This window comes from Gobius niger (genome assembly GCF_951799975.1).
Source record: "Gobius niger genome assembly, chromosome: 14".
In the NCBI taxonomy this organism is placed as follows: Eukaryota; Metazoa; Chordata; class Actinopteri; order Gobiiformes; family Gobiidae; genus Gobius; species Gobius niger.
Genome location: NC_136865.1, coordinates 31500849 through 31523650, shown reverse-complemented (window position 1 = coordinate 31523650; position 22802 = coordinate 31500849). Strand labels below are relative to the sequence as shown.

The 22802-nt window shown below is 48.3% G+C and overlaps 2 protein-coding genes across 2 annotated transcripts in view; both read right to left on the bottom strand.

Annotated features, from left to right (window-relative positions):
• Window positions 1-22802, bottom strand: part of LOC306973834 (protein NLRC3-like) — a 130157-nt gene that overhangs the window by 98512 nt on the left and 8843 nt on the right. The window lies entirely within an intron of this gene.
• On the bottom strand, window positions 156-18051 carry LOC306973522 (protein NLRC3-like; the record flags this gene model as incomplete). The annotated part of the gene is made up of 10 exons (XM_079570445.1): window positions 156-842; window positions 918-964; window positions 1094-1261; window positions 1319-1486; window positions 10218-11961; window positions 12051-12243; window positions 15262-15322; window positions 15426-15530; window positions 17799-17882; window positions 17960-18051. 10 exons carry the CDS (start codon window positions 18049-18051, stop codon window positions 301-303), a joined length of 3204 nt encoding a protein of 1067 aa, XP_079426571.1. The 3' UTR covers window positions 156-300.

The window sequence follows — 22802 nt, the reverse complement described above, 5'->3', positions numbered from 1 at the left end:
ACAGAAATAAAAACAAGTGACACTTCAGAGCTTTAGAGACAAAACACAGACCCAGTTTGAGTTACATGTGTTTTATTCTTCAGATTATTATTGTTTCTGTCGTTTTATTTGGAAACATTAGGATTTTATTTCATTTACAGAATTATTGATCATGTTTTATGTCACTAGTGAAACATAAACTGGGATTTTTAGGCTCAAACGTGACTCGTACTTAACGTAACACACCCTGATGAAGGACACGTTGGCCGATCACTGAAGGAAAAGAGAGAAAAGAAACAAAATCCCTCCTCCCTGTGGTCTTTATCTGAGCTGAGGAGGCGGGTTCTTCAGAGCTACAGAGGAACCAGGAGAGATCAGTCCAAACCCAGGAAACAGAGGCTCAGTGAAGGAGCAGAAGAAGGTGTGGTGGTGGAGCAGTTTATCATCAGAGACAATCCGATAGAAGGACAGAACTTCAGCCTCAGAATCCAGGAACACTCCCAGTCCAGATGATGAATATGAAAACATTCCTGTTTCTTTCTTGTTGTGACAGACTCTTAAATATCCACCCCTGACCCTCAGACTCCAGGACTGATCATTGTCTCCAAACCTACAGCTCTCTCCTCTGCGTCTGATTCCTCTGTAACTCACTGCTACATCAACATCATCCCCCCTCCTCAGCTCCACCTCCCAGTAACAGCGCCCCCTCAGGCCGGTGCAGCTCAGGACCTGAGGCTGGTCCATGAACCTGTCCTCATGACGTGGACACAGCTGCTCCTCCACACGTCTCACTGAGCGTTTGTCCTCAGACAGAAGGAGCTCTCTGTGAGCTGTGTTTGGATCCAGAGAGAACTCACAGGAATCTGAGAAACAAACACACTGATGACATCACTTCCTGTACTGTACGGTTTAGATCAATCTATAGATCAGTGACTTACATTTCCTCAGACCTGGGACCATCCATCGTTCTCCAGAAGGATCCAGTCTGAAACACACAGCTCTGTCACACACAAGTCCAGTTTAAGACCAGAGACAAACCAGGACTAAACCATGGACGGACCCAAAGAAGAGCCTCCAAATAAGGACTTCCTCTGAAGGAGCCCAGGGGCCTCACCTGAGAGAGTGCAGGGGCCCGTGGGGGGCCCGCAGAGCGGTCAGGAGCTCGGCCGAGGCTCCTGGATGGTTGTAGCTCAGGTCTAACTCTGTCAGACGGGAGGGGGCGGAGCTTAGAGCGGCGGCCAGAGCAGCCCCGCTCCTTTCTGAGACCAGACATCCAGACAGACTAAAGACACGCAGCATTAGCCTCTGATGTGGACACAGAGCATCATGAGCGTCTCACCTGAGGGTGTGCAGTCTGCGGGGGGCGCTCTTCAGTCCCTCACACAGCAGCTCCACTCCTGAGTCCTGGAGGTCGTTGTTACTGAGATCCAGGTGAGTCAGACTGGAGGAGCTGAGGACTGAGGCCAGAGGAGCACAGACTCTCTGAGAGAGAAGACACTCCCTCAGACTGAGGACAGAGAGGGACATTAGAGACGAGAATCAGAGACACTAGAGACGAGAATCAGAGACATTAGAGACGAGAATCAGAGACATTAGAGACGAGAATCAGAGACAATAGAGACGAGAATCAGAGACATTAGAGACGAGAATCAGAGACATTAGAGACGAGAATCAGAGACATTAAAGACGAGAATCAGGGACATTAGAGACGAGAATCAGAGACATTAGAGACGAGAATCAGAGACATTAGAGACGAGAATCAGAGACATTAGAGAAGAGAATCAGGGACATTAGAGACGAGAATCAGAGACATTAGAGACGAGAATCAGAGACATTAGAGACGAGAATCAGAGACATTAGAGAAGAGAATCAGGGACATTAGAGACGAGAATCAGAGACACTAGAGACGAGAATCAGAGACATTAGAGACGAGAATCAGGGACATTAGAGACGAGAATCAGAGACATTAGAGACGAGAATCAGAGACATTAGAGACGAGAATCAGAGACATTAGAGACGAGAATCAGGGACATTAGAGACGAGAATCAGGGACATTAGAGATGAGAATCAGGGACATTAGAGACGAGAATCAGAGACATTAGAGACGAGAATCAGAGACATTAGAGACGAGAATCAGGGACATTAGAGACGAGAATCAGAGACATTAGAGACGAGAATCAGACACATTAGAGATGAGAATCAGACACATTAGAGACGCGAATCAGAGACATTAGAGACGAGAATCAGGGACATTAGAGACGAGAATCAGGGACATTAGAGACGAGAATCAGGGACATTAGAGACGAGAATCAGACACATTAGAGACGCGAATCAGAGACATTAGAGACGAGGATCAGAGACATTAGAGACGAGAATCAGAGACATTAGAGACGAGAATCAGAGACATTAGAGACGAGAATCAGAGACATTAGAGACGAGAATCAGAGACGAGAATCAGAGACATTAGAGACGAGAAACAGAGACATTAGAGATGAGAATCAGAGACATTAGAGACGAGAATCAGAGACATTAGAGACGAGAATCAGAGACGAGAATCAGAGACATTAGAGACGAGAAACAGAGACATTAGAGATGAGAATCAGAGACATTAGAGACGAGAATCAGAGACATTAGAGACGAGAATCAGACACATTAGAGACGCGAATCAGAGACATTAGAGACGAGAATCAGAGACATTAGAGACGAGAATCAGAGACATTAGAGACGAGAATCAGAGACATTAGAGACGAGAATCAGAGACATTAGAGACGAGAATCAGGGACATTAGACACGAGAATCAGAGACATTAGAGACGAGAATCAGAGACATTAGAGACAAGAATCAGAGACATTAGAGACGAGAATCAGGGACATTAGAGACGAGAATCAGAGACATTAGAGACGAGAATCAGACACATTAGAGACGAGAATCAGAGACATTAGAGACGAGAATCAGAGACATTAGAGACGAGAATCAGAGACATTAGAGACGAGAATCAGGGACATTAGAGACAAGAATAAGAGACATTAGAGACGAGAATCAGAGACATTAGAGACGAGAATCAGAGACGAGAATCAGAGACATTAGAGACGAGAATCAGAGACATTAGAGACGAGAATCAGAGACATTAGAGACGAGAATCAGAGACATTAGAGACGAGAATCAGGGACATTAGAGACGAGAATAAGAGACATTAGAGACGAGAATCAGAGACGAGAATCAGAGACATTAGAGACGAGAATCAGAGACATGAGAGACGAGAATCAGAGACATTAGAGACGAGAATCAGAGACATTAGAGACGAGAATCAGAGACATTAGAGACGAGAATCAGAGACATTAGAGACGAGAATCAGAGACATTAGAGACGAGAATCAGAGACATTAGAGACGAGAATCAGAGACATGAGAGACGAGAATCAGAGACATTAGAGACGAGAATCAGAGACATTAGAGACGAGAATCAGAGACATGAGAGACGAGAATCAGAGACATTAGAGACGAGAATCAGAGACATTAGAGACGAGAATCAGAGACATTAGAGACGAGAATCAGAGACATGAGAGACGAGAATCAGAGACATTAGAGACGAGAATCAGAGACATTAGAGACGAGAATCAGAGACATGAGAGACGAGAATCAGAGACATTAGGGACGAGAATCAGAGACATTAGAGAAGAGAATCAGAGACATTAGAGACGAGAATCAGAGACATTAGAGACGAGAATCAGGGACATTAGAGACGAGAATCAGGGACATTAGAGACGAGAATCAGAGACATTAGAGACGAGAATCAGAGACATTAGGGACGAGAATCAGGGACATTAGAGACGAGAATCAGGGACATTAGAGACGAGAATCAGAGACATTAGAGACGAGAATCAGAGACATTAGAGACGAGAATCAGGGACATTAGAGACGAGAATCAGAGACTGTGACGGAGCCACCGTCAGCTAACGCGGGGAGGCCACGATGCTAGCACACCTGTATACACGCACACACACGCACACTCACCCAGACCAACTTTCCCTTACCGTGTAGACGGTTTACCGCTGTCCTCTGGGTATTTCTCAGCCACCACAGCCGCCATGGGTGCACACTTGGCTGCTGCTCAATCCTTTTCCCATCCATAGATTATTCCAAGTTACAAACATTTCTCCAGTATACAGCACACGCGCACACCCTCACACAGCCAACCCGAGTGAAGGCGTCTTCCGCATTATGTTGCGTGATACGCAGGGCGCATCCGGGTGACGTCACGGGGCATCACGTGACTTTGCGTTTTTCGTAGGACGTTATTATATTTTTCTTGTTTGGGGTATTTTGAGCTGTTAGTATACAGATTATTGTCTTTAGTTATTTTAGGGATTTTTCAAAATTAATTACTTTGTGTTTTGGTTTCTGTATGTAGAGAAACCGTGAATTTTCTCTGTTAATTGTTTTGTGGGAGGGGCTACATACTATATGAAGGGGCCTTCAGCACCCCAAGGGCAGTGTGTGTGCATGAAGGGGAGCTGGGTACAACGCAGGTGCCAGCTCCAGGAAAACTGAAAAGGCGGACTGAAAAAACTGTACATATTGTATAGCACTGCACATGGAACTGGTAACAACTTTATTTTTATTGCACCTTTTGGCGGACCAGCACAATAAAGTCACCCGACACGAATCTGACTAAGCCATATCATTTGTGTAAAGGCGTAACCCCGCAACAATTGGTGTCAGAAGTGGGATATGGCTAGTCGCAGAAAACGTAAGGGTCGACTACGGAAGCAGGAGGCGGAGGAATCTGGGTCACTGGACGAGGAAGATGGAGCTTCTACCGGACAACCGATGGCTGAGCTGGTGTCTATAATGAAGCAATTCCTGGTCGGACAGCAGAAGAGGGAGGAGGACCTGGTCGGGGAGCTTCGGGGGCTGAGGGCTGCCATACCAGTCCAGAGCACCCCGCAACAACCTCGAAGGCCACCACCGAGACCTCCGCCGCCACAGCTCGCCGCCCAGAGGTCCCCACCGTCACGGCGCCTGTCCCACGCATCTGATTTGAGCGAGATGTCCAGCAGTCCCCGGATGAGGGGGCTACCAACCCCTGGAGGGACAAGAGTGGTAGGGCGGCATGGTCACCACCAGGAGGATGAGCCAGAAGTTGGTTCGTTCTACAACGCTGAGGGGGGAGCCGGGCCAAGAGCAGACTGGAGGCCGTTCAGTGATCCTAAAATTCCGCCCTATCAGGTTAACGAAGACATTGAGAACTATCTGTTGCGGTTCGAGCGTATCGCAAAAACCTGGCGATGGCCAGAGTCAGAATGGGCATGCCGGCTGGTCCCACTTCTCTCTGGGAAAGCGCTCGAGGCATATTCTGCAATGGATGAGGAGGAAGCACATAGCTATGTCTGCCTGAAGACTGCACTGCTCACCAAATTTGACATCTCTCCAGAGACGTACCGCCAGCGCTTCCGAGTATCCTCTGTGCCGCCTGGGGAATCGCCGACGGAGACGTATCATCGGCTCAAGGGACTCTACCGACGCTGGATCCGACCGGATCAACTGTCCAAGGACGCGATTGGGGAGCTGATCATCATGGAGCAGCTGCTTGGAGTTCTCCCCACGGACGTCAGGACCTGGGTCAAGGAGCATGAACCGGAGGATGGTATCTCTGCTGCAAGGTTGGCTCTGCAATACCAGAATGCTCATCGGGGTCCCGCGCATTTCTCCACTTCTGGACAGCGTTCTACTCCACCAGCGGAACCACCACGGCATCAACAAAAATTCAGCCAGGACGCTAGAGGTACTGCCGGCTCTAACCCGTTCCAGTCAGCACCTGGTAAGACCTTAATTTGTTTTTACTGCCAGCAGCTGGGGCATAAAGCCTCAGTGTGTCCAATGCGTAAAAATAAACTTACTGGAGCGTGTTATGCCCCTCGTGTTGAGAATGAGCAAGGGGAGAGCAAATCTATTCTAAAAACTGAGAAACTGGTTTTTGTGAACGGTCAGCAGGCTGTGGCACTACTGGACAGTGGGAGCTTTACCTCCCTGATCAAGAGGAGTTTGGTTCCTGTTGGCAGTATAGACTACCGCTCCAAGACAGACATTGTTTGTGTTCATGGGGATTGTCATGTTTACCCCAAAGCAGAGGTCTCAGTCGAGATAGAAGGGCAACAGTATCTTATGACTGAGGCGGTCGTTGACAATCTGCCGAAAGACTTAATCCTGGGAACTGATTTTCCTCTGCTAATGGACCTCTTGCCGGGGTCCGGGATTGTCTCTATGGGGGCGGTCAAGGGGAATGTGGCGTGTCCTGTTATTACACGTGCCCAAGCCAGAGATATTGGTCTCCAACCTCTGCCAGACTTGGATGGTAGTCTGTGCGAGGGAGGGACCAAGGGACCACGCAAATCCAGGCGGCAGAGGCGGTTTGAGAAAGGGCTGGGGGGTACGGTGTATGACAACAAAGACTTAATGGTTGACGGGCTGTGGGAAGTACCTAACAACATCGCGAGTGTACAGAGGCAGGATGCTTCGCTAAAATGTTTATTCGAGAAGGTGGTTGAAAGCACACACCCTTCCTTTTCAGGCAAAGAGCAGTTTGTGATCACAGATGATGTTTTGTATGCGTGTAATGATGGTTGTAAACGTCTCGTTATCCCCACTAGTTGCCGACAGTTAGTGATGCGTCTCGCACACTCACTCCCGTGGGCCGGACACCTCGGTCGCCACAAAACACACATGCGTATAAGCACTCAATTTTTTTGGCCGGGCATGTACACTGACATACAAACCTACTGTCGCACATGTCCAACCTGCCAGCTGACTGGTTCTCCTCGTAAGGCTGACCGGGCGCTCCTGCAACCGCTTCCCATCATCGCAGAGCCGTTCCGTCGGATCGCCATGGATATCGTCGGTCCATTGCCACGGAGCGGTCGGGGTCACCAATACATCCTGGTCGTGTGTGACTACGCTACCCGTTTTCCGGAGGCCTTCCCTCTTCGGACGATTACCGCTTCGAGTGTGCTGAGGGCTTTGATCCAGCTCTTTTCTCGGGTCGGAATACCAGAGGAGATATTGACTGATCAGGGCACAAACTTTACGTCACGGCTGCTCCGACTGTTCCACCAACAACTGGGGATTTCTGCCCTCAAAACTACCCCCTACCATCCACAGACAGATGGGTTAGTGGAACGATTTAATCAGACTCTAAAGAGAATGCTGCGGAAGTTTGTGGATGACTCCGGGAGGGATTGGGACCGCTGGCTCCCGTTCCTGTTGTTCGCTTACCGGGAGGTGCCCCAGGCCTCCACGGGCTTTTCACCCTTTGAACTGTTGTATGGGTGGGATGTCCAAGGGCCGTTGGACCTGCTTAACTCCATGTGGACATCCCCAGAGTCTAAGGCCAGCGAACGAGGAGTCGTGCAGTTCGTCCTTCAGATGAGAGACCGGCTGGCTCAGTATCGGGAGGAGGCTGCTGAGAACCTGCGGGAGGCCCAGCAGAAGCAGAAGAGGTGGTACGACAGTCAAGCCCGGAACCGGAGCTTTGAACCAGGACAGAGGGTACTGCTGCTGCTTCCCTCCTCCAACAGCAAGCTTCTGGCCAAGTGGCAAGGCCCGTATACCATAACACGGCGTATGGGGCCTGTCACCTACGAGATCCATCACCCTGACAAGAAGAAGGCCAAGCAAACCTACCACATCAATTTACTTAAGGAGTGGAAAGATCCTGCAGTAGCAGTTCCTACGCCTGGCCTTCTGGTCCAATCCGTGGAAGAAGAGGGGGATCCGGATGTTGCTCTTGTCACTGAGGTTGGGGCCGTACCAGATCTCTCCCATCTCACTGCTGACCTGGTCGATCAACTCCGCCAACTGTTTGATGATTTACCCTCGCTGTTCTCCGCCAAGCCAGGAAGGACTTTGGTAATTGAACACACTATTCGACTGAAAGACATTCATCCATTCCGCCAGCGGCCCTATCGCATTCCCCAGAAATTAGTGGATCAGCTGAAGATGGAGATAGAGGCGATGCTGCAGTTAGGAGTCATCGAGCCCTCTAACTCTGAATGGTGCAGTCCGGTTGTGATAGTGTACAAGAAGGATGGAACGCTGCGAATCTGCATCGACTTCCGCAAGCTTAACGCTGTTTCGGAGTTTGATGCATACCCCATGCCCAGGATCGATGAGCTACTGGAACGGATTGGGTCAGCGGCATACATCACCACTCTTGACCTGTGCAAGGGGTATTGGCAGGTGCCATTGGATCCGAGGAGTCGAGCTTATACTGCCTTCCGGACTCCAGCAGGGCTCTTCCAGTTTACCGTCATGCCGTTTGGTCTCCATGGAGCACCCGCCACGTTTCAACGGCTCATGGACAGGGTCCTGCAAGGGTGTGAAGACTGTAGTGCAGCATACTTGGATGATGTTGTGGTCTACAGCCGGACGTGGGAGGAGCATTTGGCCCATCTGCGGAAGGTGTTGGGGAAGATCCAGGGCGCAGGGCTTACTCTAAATGTCAGGAAGTGTGAGTGGGCCCGAGAAGAGGTGCGCTACCTGGGTTATCAACTGGGTCAAGGTCAGGTCCGACCCCAAGTCGACAAGGTGGAGGCACTGCAGAACTGTCCCAGGCCCCGTACAAAGAAGGAGGTGCGGTCTTTCTTGGGTCTTGCTGGGTGGTACAGACGCTTCGTTCCGCAGTTTGCCACCATTGCTGCACCACTCACCGCCCTAACTGCCAAAGACCAAAGAAATCCGGTGGTCTGGACAGAACAATGTGAATCGGCTTTTCAGACATTGAAGGAGTGCCTCTGTTCATCTCCAGTCCTCCAAAGTCCCGACTTCACCAAAAGTTTCCTGGTGCAAGTTGATGCTTCTGCAGTTGGCCTTGGGGCGGTTTTGGCTCAAGGTGATCCGGGTGCGGAGCGGCCCATTCTCTACCTGAGCAGAAAGCTTTTGCCTCGGGAGGGCCGGTACTCGGTGGTGGAAAAGGAGGGTCTGGCCATCAAATGGGCACTGGAGAGTCTCCGCTACTATCTCCTTGGGAGGGAGTTTGTCCTCGAGACTGATCACCGAGCACTCACCTGGATTCACAGCATGAAGGACCATAACAGTAGGCTGACAAGATGGTATCTGTCTCTGCAGCCTTTCAAGTTCGAGATTCGTCATCGGAGAGGGGCAACCAACGTCGTGGCGGACTACCTTTCCAGGTTACCCAACCTTGGCAACCTTGGGGAGAGGGAGGAAGGTGTGACGGAGCCACCGTCAGCTAACGCGGGGAGGCCACGATGCTAGCACACCTGTATACACGCACACACACGCACACTCACCCAGACCAACTTTCCCTTACCGTGTAGACGGTTTACCGCTGTCCTCTGGGTATTTCTCAGCCACCACAGCCGCCATGGGTGCACACTTGGCTGCTGCTCAATCCTTTTCCCATCCATAGATTATTCCAAGTTACAAACATTTCTCCAGTATACAGCACACGCGCACACCCTCACACAGCCAACCCGAGTGAAGGCGTCTTCCGCATTATGTTGCGTGATACGCAGGGCGCATCCGGGTGACGTCACGGGGCATCACGTGACTTTGCGTTTTTCGTAGGACGTTATTATATTTTTCTTGTTTGGGGTATTTTGAGCTGTTAGTATACAGATTATTGTCTTTAGTTATTTTAGGGATTTTTCAAAATTAATTACTTTGTGTTTTGGTTTCTGTATGTAGAGAAACCGTGAATTTTCTCTGTTAATTGTTTTGTGGGAGGGGCTACATACTATATGAGGGGGGCCTTCAGCACCCCAAGGGCAGTGTGTGTGCATGAAGGGGAGCTGGGTACAACGCAGGTGCCAGCTCCAGGAAAACTGAAAAGGCGGACTGAAAAAACTGTACATATTGTATAGCACTGCACATGGAACTGGTAACAACTTTATTTTTATTGCACCTTTTGGCGGACCAGCACAATAAAGTCACCCGACACGAATCTGACTAAGCCATATCATTTGTGTAAAGGCGTAACCCCGCAACAGAGACATTAGAGACGAGAATCAGGGACATTAGAGACGAGAATCAGAGACATTAGAGACGAGAATCAGAGACATTAGAGACGAGAATCAGAGACATTAGAGACGAGAATCAGAGACATTAGAGACGAGAATCAGAGACATTAGAGACGATAATCTGAGAAATTAGAGACGAGAATCAGAGACATTAGAGACGAGAATCAGGACAGACGTGAAGAATAAATACAGTCTGGACTAACGTGGCTTTGGTGGAGGCTTTGACGACCGGCAGCAGCTTCAGGAGACCTGTCTCTGAGGGCCAGTATTTCCTGAGGTCAAACTCCTCCAGGTCTGAGTCTGAGGACAGTAAGAGGAAGGACAAGGCAGACCACTGAGCAGGAAAACTGTACCAGGAGAGACTTCCTTCTCTCATGTATCTCTGTATCTGCTCCATCAAACTGCGGTCGTTGAGTTCGTTCAGACAGTGGAGCAGGTTCAGGCTCCTCTCTGCAGACAGACCCTTGTCATTCAGCTTCTGTTTGATGTACTTTACTGTCTCCTGATTGGTCTGGGAGCTGCTTCCTGTGTGAGTCAGCTGACCCTGGAGCAGGCTCTGATTGGTCGGCAGAGACAGCCCCAGGAGGAAGCGCAGGAACAGGTCCAGGTGTCCGTTTGGACTCTGTAAGGCCTGGTCCACAGCAGAGCGGTAGAAGGCCTCAGGGCTCTCAGAGGAGTGTGGTGGTGACAGCAGGTTCTCCCCAGAGCTGAAGAAGGTCTGATGGACGTGAAGCGCAGCCAGAAACTCCTGCACACTCAGATGGATGAAGCAGTAGACCTTGTCCTGGTACAGGCCTGGCTCCTCTCTAAAGACCTGTGTGAAGACTCCGGAGTAACGAGCGATCTCTGCAGCGTCCAGCCCACACTCGCTCAGGTCACTCTCGTAGAAGATCAGGTTTCCTTTCTGCAGCTGCTCAAAGGCCAGTTTTCCCAGAGACCGCACCATCTCCCTGGTCTCTGGAGTCCAGTGAAGGTCTGCTCCTGTTCCCTCATGATACTTGATGTTCTTGACTTTGGCCTGCACCACCAGGAAGTGGACGTACATCTCAGTCAGAGTCTTGGGCAGCTCTGGTTTCTCTGTTTGCTTCAGAATCGTGTGTAAAACCACAGAGAGGATCCAGCAGAAGACTGGGATGTGGCACATGATGTACAGGCTGCGGATGCTCTTGATGTGGGAGATGACGGCTGTGGCCTCGTCTCTGAACCTCTTCCTGAAGTACTGCTCCTTCTGTGGGTCGCTGAACCCTCGCACCTCTGTCACCATGGAGACGCACTCAGCAGGGATCTGATTGGCCGCCGCGGGGCGTGTGGTTATCCAGAGGCGAGCGGAGGGAAGCAGGCTCCCCCTGATGAGGTTCACCAGCAGCTCCTCCACTGAGGCGCTCTCTGTGGGCTCCGTCAGGACCCGGGTCCGGCTGAAGTCCAGAGGAAGTCTGCACTCGTCCAGACCGTCAAAGATGAAGAGCAGCTGGAGCTGCTGAAAGCTGCAGAGACCTTTGGTTTGACTGAAGAAGTGGTGCAGCAGCTCCACCAGGCTGTACTCTGTGTCTCTGAGCACATTGAGCTCTCTGAAAGTGAAGGGGAACAGCAGCTGGACGTCCTGGTGGACTCTGCCTTCAGCCCAGTCCAGACTCACCTTCTGAGTCAGCACTGTTTTCCCCACGCCGGCCACGCCCACAGTCAGCACCGTCCTGATTGGCTGTTGTTTAAACAGGTCTTCACACGTGATGCTGGTCTCTGCAGCGGCTGGTTTCCTGGACGTGGTCTCCATGAGTCTGACCTCATGTTCCTGGTTGACCTCTGAGGCCCTTCCCTCTGTGATGTAGAGCTCTGTGTAGATCTGCTGCAGGGGGGCGGAGTCTCCTGCTTTAGCCACGCCCTCAAACACATGACTGAACCTCTGCTGCAGACGCCTCTTCAGTTTCTCTCTGTAAACTCCAACAGCCTCTGAAGGAGACAAACAGAATCATGTTACAGTCAGTGACTTCTTCTCCTCCTGTGAAAGTGTGGTGTTTCAAACATGTCAGAGTTCTTACTGTTCTGCAGACTCTGAGCCAGGTGCTGCTGCTTCATCCTCCTGAGGAAGTCCAGTGTGATGTTGAGCACAGCCTCTCGGCTGCTCTGCTCCTCCTCACTCTCTGAGCTACTCTCTGGATGATCTGAGGCCAGGAGTCTGTGGAAGCTCTGCAGCTGCTCTTTGACGAAGGTCAGGACGTCCTCCTCCAGCCGCTGGAGCACACAGGACATATTATACTGCAGTAACACTGTATCTGTGTCAATATTTACAGGCTTCAAACATTGTAGAGTCAACTTTTACTGCAGCTTTAGCAACAAGTCACTGATCTCTGATCAAGTCTGTGCCTTTAGACCTGAGGTGCTCCTCACATGGAAACCTCCAGCCATCCACCAGATCTGTGAAGTTTCACTGAACAATTGTATAAAGATGAAAAGACACCATCCATCCATTTTCTTCCGCTTTATCCGGGGCCGGGTCGCGGGGGCAGCAGTCTCAGCAGAGATGCCCAAACTTCGCGATCCACACACACCTCCTCCAGCTGTTCTGACCCCAAGGCGACACCAGGCCAGCTCAGAGACATAGTCCCACCACCGTGTCCTGGGCCTTCCACGAGGCCTTGTCCCACTAGGACATGCCTGGAACACCTCCCGCGGGAGACGACCAGGAGGCATCCGAAACAGATGCCCGAGCCACCTCAGCTGGCTCCTTTCGACGTGAAGGAGCAGCGACTCTACTCCGAGCTCCTCCCGGGTAACTGAGCTCCTCACCCGATCTCGGAGGTTGCGCCCAGCCACCCTGCGAAGGAAACTCATTTCGGCCGCTTGTATTCGCGATCTTGTCCTTTCGGTCATGACCCAAATCTCATGACCATAGGTGAGGGCGGGAACGTAGATCGATCGGTAAATCGAGAGCTTTGCCCCGACTCAGCTCCCTCTTCACCACGACAGACCGATACAGCGACCGCATCACTGCTGACGCCGCACCGATCCGTCTGTCGATCTCACGCTCCATCCGTCCCTCACTCGTGAACAAGACCCCGAGATACTTGAACTCCTCCACTTGAGGCAAGGACTCCCCACTGACCCGAAGAGGGGAAGCACCTTTTTCCGGTGGAGAACCATGGCCTCAGATTTGGAGGTGCTGATTCTCATCCCGGCCGCTACACACTCGGCTGCAAACCGCCCCAGTGCGCGCTGAAGGTCCTGGTTCGTTAAAGCCATCAGAACAACATCGTCCGCAAACAGCAGAGATGAGACTCTGAGGCTCCCAAACCGGACACCCTCCGGCCCCTGGCTGCGCCTAGAAATTCTGTCCATAAAAGTAATGAACAGAACCGGTGACAAAGGGCAGCCCTGGCGGAGACCAACACGCACCGGGAACAGGTCTGACTTACTGCCGGCAATGCGAACCAAGCTCCTGCTGCGGTCATACAGGGAACGGACAGCCCTTAGCAGAGGGCCCCGGACCCCATACTCCCGGAGCACCCCCCACAGGGCACCACGAGGGACGCGGTCGAACGCTTTCTCCAGATCCACAAAACACATGTGGACTGGTTGGGCGAACTCCCACGAACCCTCGAGTACCCGATGAAGGGTATAGAGTTGGTCCAGTGTGCCACGACCAGGACGAAAACCGCATTGTTCCTCCTGGATCCGAGGTTCAACTATCAGCCGGATCCTCCTCTCCAGCACCCTGGAATAGACCTTACCGGGGAGGCTAACAAGGGTGATTCCTCTGTAATTGGAACACACCCTCCGATCCCCCTTTTTAAAGAGAGGGACCACCACCCCGGTCTGCCAATCCAGGGGCACTGTCCCCGACCGCCACGCGATGCTGCAGAGACGTGTCAGCCAAGACAGTCCTACAACATCCAGAGACTTAAGGTACTCAGGGCGAATCTCATCCACCCCCGGAGCCCTGCCACCAAGGAGCTTTCTCACCACCTTGGTGACTTCAGCCCCGGTGATGGGCGAGCCCACCTCCGAGTCCCCAGCCTCTGCTTCCTCATTGGAAGACGTGACGGCGGGATTGAGGAGGTCCTCGAAGTACTCCTTCCACCGTCCGACGACATCCCCAGTCAAGGTCAGCAGCCCCCCACCCGCACTGTAAACAGTGCTGGTGAAGCACTGCTTCCCCCTCCTGAGGCGCCGGATGGTTTGCCAGAATCTCTTCGAGGCCGACCGATAGTCTTCCTCCATGGCCTCCCCGAACTCCTCCCAGACCCGAGTTTTAGCCTCTGCGACCGCACGAGCTGCAGCACGCTTGGCCTGCCGGTACCTCTCAGCTGCCTCAGGAGTCCCACAAGCCAACAAGTCCAGGTAGGACTCCTTCTTCAGCTTGACGGCATCCCTTACTTCCGGGCGGCACCACCAGGTTCGGGGATTGCCGCCGCGACAGGCACCAGAGACCTTACGGCCACAACTACGAGCCGCCGCATCGACAATGGAGGAGGAGAACATGGTCCACTCGGACTCCATGTCCCCAGCCTCCCCCGGAATCCGGGTGAAGTTCTTCCGGAGGTGGGAGTTGAAGACCCCACTGACAGAGGGATCTGCCAGACGTTCCCAGCAGACCCTCACAACACGCTTGGGCCTGCCAGGTCTGACCGGCTTCCTCCCCTGCCAGCGGATCCAGCTCACCACCAGGTGGTGATCGGTTGACAGCTCCGCCCCTCTCTTCACCCGAGTGTCCGAGACACGCGGCCGGAGGTCAGACGACACAACTACAAAGTCGATCATCGACCTCCTGCCTAGGGTGTCCTGGTGCCACGTGCACTTATGGACACCCTTGTGCTCGAACATGGTGTTCGTTATGGACAAACTGCGACTAGCACAGAAGTCCAATAACAGAACACCAATCGGGTTCAGATCGGGGAGGCCGTTCTTCCCAATCACTCCCTCCCAGGTCTAACTGTCGTTACCCACGTGGGCGTTGAAGTCCCCCATGAAAAGACACATTACACTTTATTTTACCCAGGTCTGCAGCTGAAATGATGGTGACTCCAAAAAGTGGGATGAGGGAGGGAGTACAGCCTATAAACACTGTCAGAACTGCTCCAGAAGCACTTTTAGATGTGATCATTATTTGTTAGTTTCTCTGCTCTATCACTGCACATCATTGAGAAAATGTTTGGTGATAATCCAGATTCTTTTAGGTCATTTCAAATTGCCTCCACTACGCCACTAACCAACCTTAAACATAAAAGTCATTATAGTTTACTCTGCACTTACCTTAAACACCACATCCAGGTGGGGGCGCTCTTTGCTGGTTCCATCTGGGCTCAGCTTCTCTCTGTGGATCCAGACAGAGTTTAGAACCTGCCTTCACCTCCCCAGACGCTTCCCCCAGTCCCTCCCCTCTGCCCAGCGTTGGGAGAGCAGCAGAGGACACTTACCGCTCGTCTGAAGGAGACACGTCTTTAAAATAAGGATTTACATCTTTGGAACGATCACTCCTCAGAGAAACAGAGTCTGGATCAGAACTCGGGACGTTTAAACTCCTGCAGAACAAATACAGGTTTATACTGTGTTTAAGTGAGAGCAATATTGAGAGAGGTCAGTGTCCTTGGTCTGAAGATGATTTTGTCCACAAACCTTTTAACCTTTTGTTTCTCCTCAACACTCGCTCAGTCAATAACAAGAGCCTCATCCTGAACAAACACATCACTGACAATAAACTGGACTATTTCTCTTTAAATCAGATTACACCTCCTGAATTCACTTGCATCAATGGTACAGCCGTCATTCACAAAAAGGACTTTACACTAACCCCCATATCCAACATCCACTCATTTTAATACATAGCTTTCAAATCGTCTGGTCCTTCTCCCTGAGTTCCTGCTGTAATTCACCGCCCTCCTCAGCCAAACTCTTCTTTCACTCAGTTCAGTGTCTCATCATCCATCCTTCTGCTCGGTGACTTTCATTTCCTCATTGACAACAGTAACTCCAAACCTGACACTGAAATCCTGGACCTTCTGAACTGTTTCAACTTCACTCAACAAGTCACTTCCCAACTCACAGCTGAGGCCACATCCTAGATTTGGTTTGTTCCACTGGCTTCACCTCTTCAGGACGGTAGGGAGTCCTTGACTCAAGTGGAGGAGTTCAAGTATCTCGGGGTCTTGTTCTCAGTGAGGGACGGATGGAGCGTGAGATCGACAGACGGATCGGTGCGGCGTCAGCAGTGATGCGGTCGCTGTATCGGTCTGTCGTGGTGAAGAGGGAGCAGAGTCGGGGCAAAGTTCTCGATTTACCGATCGATCTACATTCCCACCCTCACCTATGGTCATGAGATTTGGGTAATGACCCGAAGGACGAGATCGCGAATACAAGCGGCCGAAATGAGTTTCCTTCGCAGGGTGGAGGAGGTGTGTGTGGATCTGGAAGTTTGGACGTCTCTGCTGAGACGCTGCCCCCGCGACCCGGCCCCGTATAAAGCGTGAGAAAATGGATGGATGGATGGATGGATGGATGGATGGATGGCTTCACAATCAACAACTTCTCCAACCATATATACACAACGTTCCAAATTATTATGCACATTGTATTTCAGTGTCAAAAAGCTAAAACAAAAAGCTTTTCAATGAAACTCATGGATGGTGTCGTGTCTTGGGGCTCTTTGAATCACTGACATTAATCTCAGAGACCTGGGATTATTAGTTTTCAGGTTAAGCCCAGTTAAGGGAAAAACTACTGAAAAAGGATGTTCCACATTATTAAGCAGATCATCATTTTCAAGCAATGTGGGAAAGAAAAAAGGGTCTCTGCTGATGAAAGCGTGAACTAGTTGAATGCCTTGGTCTAGGTATGAAAACCTTCGATATTTCATGAAAGATTAAGCGTAATCATCGAACTGTTAAGAGATTTGTGGATGATTCTGACACACACGGGTTTGTGCAGATAAAGGCACAATGAGGACGGTTTCTGCCAGACAAACACATCAGGTATTTGAAGCTGCTGGTGCCTCTGGAGTCTCCCGAACATGAAGGTGTAGGACCCTCCAGAGGCTGCAGTTGTGCATAAACCTTCTATCCGGCCTCCCCTAAACTGTTCATTGAAGCTGAAGCAGAAACGGCTGCAGTGGCTCAGAAATACATGAAGACTCATTTTCAAACAGTCTTGTTCACTGATGCCGTGTGACCCTGGATGGTCAGATGGATGGAGTAGTGGATGGTTGGTGAATGGCCACCATGTCCCAACAAGGCTGTGACGTCAGTAAGGAGGGGGCGGAGTCATGTTTTAGGCCAAAATCATGAGGAGAGAGCTGGTCGTCCCCTTTAGGATCCCTGAAGATGTGAAAATGACCTCGTTCTGACTGACCACTTACATCTTCTGGCCTGGACTCGTCTGTATCTGCACATGAACAACCCGGACCTGAAACAGCCCTGCTCAGAGTCAGACATGATCTGCTGCTCTCCTCATCCTCCTGGACCTCACCACAGCCACACCATCAGCCTCTCCATCCTCCTGTCTCGCCTCAGTTTAAGCGCCTCATAAACACAAAGGAAAACATCTTCTGGCCTGGACTCGTCTGTATCTGCACATGAACAGGACTCTGTTGAGGACGGGGACACTTCCTGTTGGATAAAGAGCTGTGGTGGTTTTACAGAGCGGTGAAGGAGGCCGTGTCTGAGAGATCCATCTGCCTTCAGTGGATGTAGAGGACGAGGTTTGCAGCTTCTTTGATGGACAGTGAAACTCGGGCTTCTCTTTTACCTTAAGTCCAGTTGTTTTGTGTTAAAGTTATAATATTGAAGTTCACAAACCTTTTGAAGTTCTCTCCGATTCCTTTGGACCTGTCGCTCCTCAGAGAAACAGAGTCTGAACCAGGACCAGTTTTCTGTGAACTCCTGTAAAGACATGGGATTATTACGACAAACAGAACTACAGACTGAGCCTCATCTGAGAGTGATAATGACAAACAAACCTTTTAAAGTCTTTCCTGACGCCTTTGGACCTGTCATTCCTCAGAAAAACAGAGTCTGAGACGAGTTTAGACTCAGGGCTGGGCCGATCCATCCTGGACCTGCAGACCCAGAGCAGCAGTGACTTTAAGACAAGATTAACAGAGTTTATGGGCCATTCACATTCATGTAAAACCTTCACACCACAACTTGATTTGGATTTATTTTCACATAATAAAACAATAGCATGATTACATCTGCTTTCACAAATGGGATGGAAGGTTAACGAAAACCCTCAAGGGGCTTCATGAGTGGAAACCTCCATACGTTAGAATGAAAAGCAAATGTGAGGCATGAAGTTGTCAAAAACATAAAGTAAATTCAAATATATTGTCAGAAAACACAATCCAACGTACTTCAATACTTCAATACTGGGTTTAGAAATGGATCCCAAGAGGAAAAAAGCAAACACTCAGAAGCAAAGATTGAAGAGATTTTCTAAGCTGAATTGGGGAAAGCTCCGTGAGAGGAGTTGGCAGGATCTTCCATATTTTGGGTCCTGTGTTTAGAACTCTGAGCTGGGAGTGTCTGGAGCTAAAGCTGCTCTGATTAGATTTGCTGCTGCGAGTGGGAAATCTATGAAACTCATGGTTAAAGGAAAACATTGTATTGAGGTGCTGTGGCCGTAGCCCTTTAACTGAATCGTAAACAAAGTGACCAACTTGGAAGTGGTTAACCTGGTGAACACTAAGAACACCGGCTTTAGCAAACAGGGCCTTGAGGAGCGTCTACGATCGACACAAAAGATTATTCTTAAGGCTCGTTTCTGGAGACGAACAATTGGCTCAAGTTTGGCTTTATGAGTGCTGGTCCGAGCAATATTACAATCATTAATATAGTTTAGTTTAGTTTAGTTTAGTTTAGTTTAGTTTAGTTTAGTTTAGTTTAGTTTAGTTTAGTTTAGTTTAGTTTAGTTTAGTTTAGTTTAGTTTAGTTTAGTTTATTTCTTATTTGGTGTCTTGCACCCAAAGGTGCCCAGCCCGCATGGGCTTATAAGACACAAAAAATGTAGGCAGACGTCGGAAGAACATTAAACAAAGAGTGTCCTCTTCCGTGTAAGCGCTTAACAAAAACTTAGACACATGAAATGGCTTATACTTGAACTTAAGCCTTTCCTCATTGGACATTTCAAACAAATGTACAGCAACATCAGACAGTTTACAAAAGAATTGCCTTCTCGGTTCATGATACAAAGGACAATAAAACACAAAATGTAGTTCATTTTCAATATCATTTAACTGACACAAACAACATGTCCCAACCTCCTCTGGGACCGAGTGAAATCGTCCCGTCTCCAGTGCCAGGGGCAGAGTCCCGGACCTCAGCTGAGCACAGACTGACCTCTGACCTCTGGATAGGTTCAGGGTCACATAGGAATCAGGAACAAAATGATCTTTAATCAAAATATAAGTTCTCAACTTTGGCTTACACAAGACATCATTTAACCATTTAAGTTTATATTTTTCAAAGTAAACTTTTTTAATTTCTCCAACATTACATCTTAACTTGTTTCTAAAAACAAACTGGAGATCAGCATCAACAAACATGTTCTCCATCTGCTCACTCCAGATGTATCTATTAGACAGGTCCCATTTAAAGATGTGTTTGGACAGTCGTGTGTCAGACATATTGATAAATCTATTCCATAACCGTGTCACAAACATGCCTCACTTCACATGGTTCCCAACCCGTGGTCCCCGTACAGAGCAAGCTTAGGGGTGTTTTTGTGAACACCTAGAAAGTACCTCAGAGCTCTGTCTGCATTGAACTTTTTCACTGTGGTTTTGTTTACAGTAACCCCAGACCCCAGCACCATAATCCAACACAGGACAAACACAAGATCTGTACAGCTCAGTGTAGGTCTTATAACCGAGATCACGACACGCAGATTCAGACAGTGATTTGATCCCTTCGTCTAATGTGAGATGTTCATCTACATTAAATCCAAGGTATTTGTACTTTTTAGTAAAAGAAAGAACTGTGGTGCCAAAACAGAATTTAGCGTCTGATAATGCATGGGTACGTGATCTAAAATGCATAACTTGAGTTTTATCACAATTTATCATCAGTCTCATTTTGTTGCACCAAGCATGAACAATATTCAACATTTTCTGAAGATCTGATTCCTTTTGGGCTGATAGTACAATGTCGTCTGCAAACAACAGAATACAAAGTTTCAAGTCTCCCACATGAATGCCCACATCTGCCTCTTTAACTTCATTTACTAAATCATTAATGTATATGGCAAATAATGTGGGAGACAGAACATCACCCTGTTTCACGCCATAAGGTGTCGGGAACCAGTCAGTTAAGTGGTCATTTACTTGAACACAAGAAGTTGGATTTTTATAAATAGCCTTAACTGAGTCATAAAATTTACCGTCGATCCACATTTTTAATAACACGTAGCCAAGTAAATCTCGATTAACACAGTCAAAAGCTTTCTGAAAGTCTATGAAACAAGCAAAGGTCGACTTTCCCTCTTGTTTTCTAGCATTTGCTATGGTGATAAGAGAATAAATGTGATCTATACAGGCTCTTTTCTTTCTACACCTGCTCTGTTCGTCGGCCAGTAGGTGAAGGGATTCCAGGTAGCAAGTCAACCTCTCATTAAGAACACTGGTATACAATTTGTATACACAACTAAGGAGACTTATTCCTCTGTAGTTCATCGGCACTCGAGGGTCTGAACCTTGTGACTTTGGAATAGGTTTGATTACAGATTTATGCCAGTCTGAGGGGACCACGCCCTGCTCAAAGCAAGTAAACAACAAATTATAAAGCACTGGGAACAAACCAGGCTGTTTTAGCAATTCATTAGACAAGTTGTCAAATCCAGTCGCTTTCTTAACTTTGAGTTTATCTATTGCCCCTTTGACTTCACTTTCTGTAATGTCAAAATTTAAATATAGATTAGATGAAAACTTTGCAGAGATTTCCATTTGGTCTTTTAGCGCAGATATCATTTCAAAATAAAAATCATCCCACTCAGGGGACACAGAACTACCCGAGAATAAGGCTTTAAATTCAGATTCCCAATTCTTTAACACCATTTCAACATCAAAACATAAGGATCCATCTTCTAAAATCACTTCTAAGGGTATTTCCTTCACTTTCCGTGGGCCAAGTTTATTTATCAGACTCCAAAATGTTTGGGGGTTATGAGTTTGATTATGTTCCATTTTTACAACTAGGACTCTTTGATATCTTCTCTTGTTTGCTCTGAGTCTTTTATCAAACTGGTGTTGTTTATTTTTAAAATCATATTTTAACTGTTGGTTATTTATGCTATTGCACAGGAGATACTTTTTCTCAGCCAGTCTCACATCTTTCCACATTGTAGATAGTTCCTTGTTCCAGTAAGGTTGTTCCATATATATATATATATATATATATATATATATATATATATATACATATATATATATATATATATATATATATATGTATATGTATATATCATTGTGTAATACAGGATCTTTGCAACATTTGTGTTAATCAGATGCCGGGATTTTCCCAATATACGACTGCTTTGGCTGTTTTTGTACTTGTGAAATGAAGGTGTGGTTTCCAGGTCAGGGATTGATCCACCAGGACTCCGAGGAAGCGAGCTGAACTCACACTCCTGATGGGAATGCCATCAGTTTGGATTTTTATAGAAGGGTTTAAACTTTGATGTTGTGTCCCCAAAACATATAAAGCTTGTTTTCTTAATGTTAAGTGATAATTTATTGGCCTTAAACCACGAAGAGAGTGTTTCCAGTTCTTCATTAACCACATTTATGAGCATATTAGTGTCTTTATGGGAACAAAACACACTTGTGTCATCTGCAAACTGTATTTTTGAGAGTTTGATGGAAGCATTAGGGAGGTCATTAATATATAACAAAAACAACACGGGCCCCAAAATCGAACCTTGGGGTGAGCCGCACTGAAGAGGAAGAAGAGGAGATTCGTAGCCGTTGTATTTGACGGTTTGACAACGGTCCTTATCAGGAAAAACAAACATCTGCTGATATTTGACACATCCATGAGTGAACGACACAAGAAAGCATTTGAAAACACTCTTTGTGGAACGAGATCATGTTAATGAGCTCAGATGTTTGGAGGTTTGTGAGCCTAATACACAGCCACTTTAAAGTCATTGATATTTGCTGCTGTCACTAAACTTACACATTGCCAGACGATCAATCACTGACTTATCACAGATCCATAAATCTACAATGAACATAAATCAGATCAAAGTCCGGTTCATGTTGTGACTTATTATATTTCAGCAAAACCCTGATGTTTCCCAGAGCTGCTGTTCCCCCGTCCATAGAAAAGGAGGAGCGTCGTTAAATGTGGGACTAGATTCTCCAGATTATAAAACAGATTTACCTCTGATGAAGAACTGAACCTCCACTGGTGCTCACCCCACCAGTCCAAAGCATAACAGGTGCAACACGTCACAACAGAACGAAGAGAATATTTATCAAACTGAGCCCGATACTGATCCTTAAGTCAAGTTTCTGATGTTCTTTCCTGAATAATGTCTTTCATGTGAAACAGATTCCTCTTTAATCCAGTTTCACGAGGCGATACTTACAGAGAAAAGTTTCAGAACACGAGACGAGTGACAAAAACGTTTCCCACTCGAGCTTTAATCGTTCCAAAAGCTGCAACACATTCTGACAATGGAATAAAAAGAAAAGTACAGACTTACCGGAGCGGAGAGACGTGACAGAGGTGCAGTTCTAATATGTATTTCACTGACGGGGCAAAAGTTCTTTATTACACTGTTATTCAGCTCAAAGGTCAAGAACT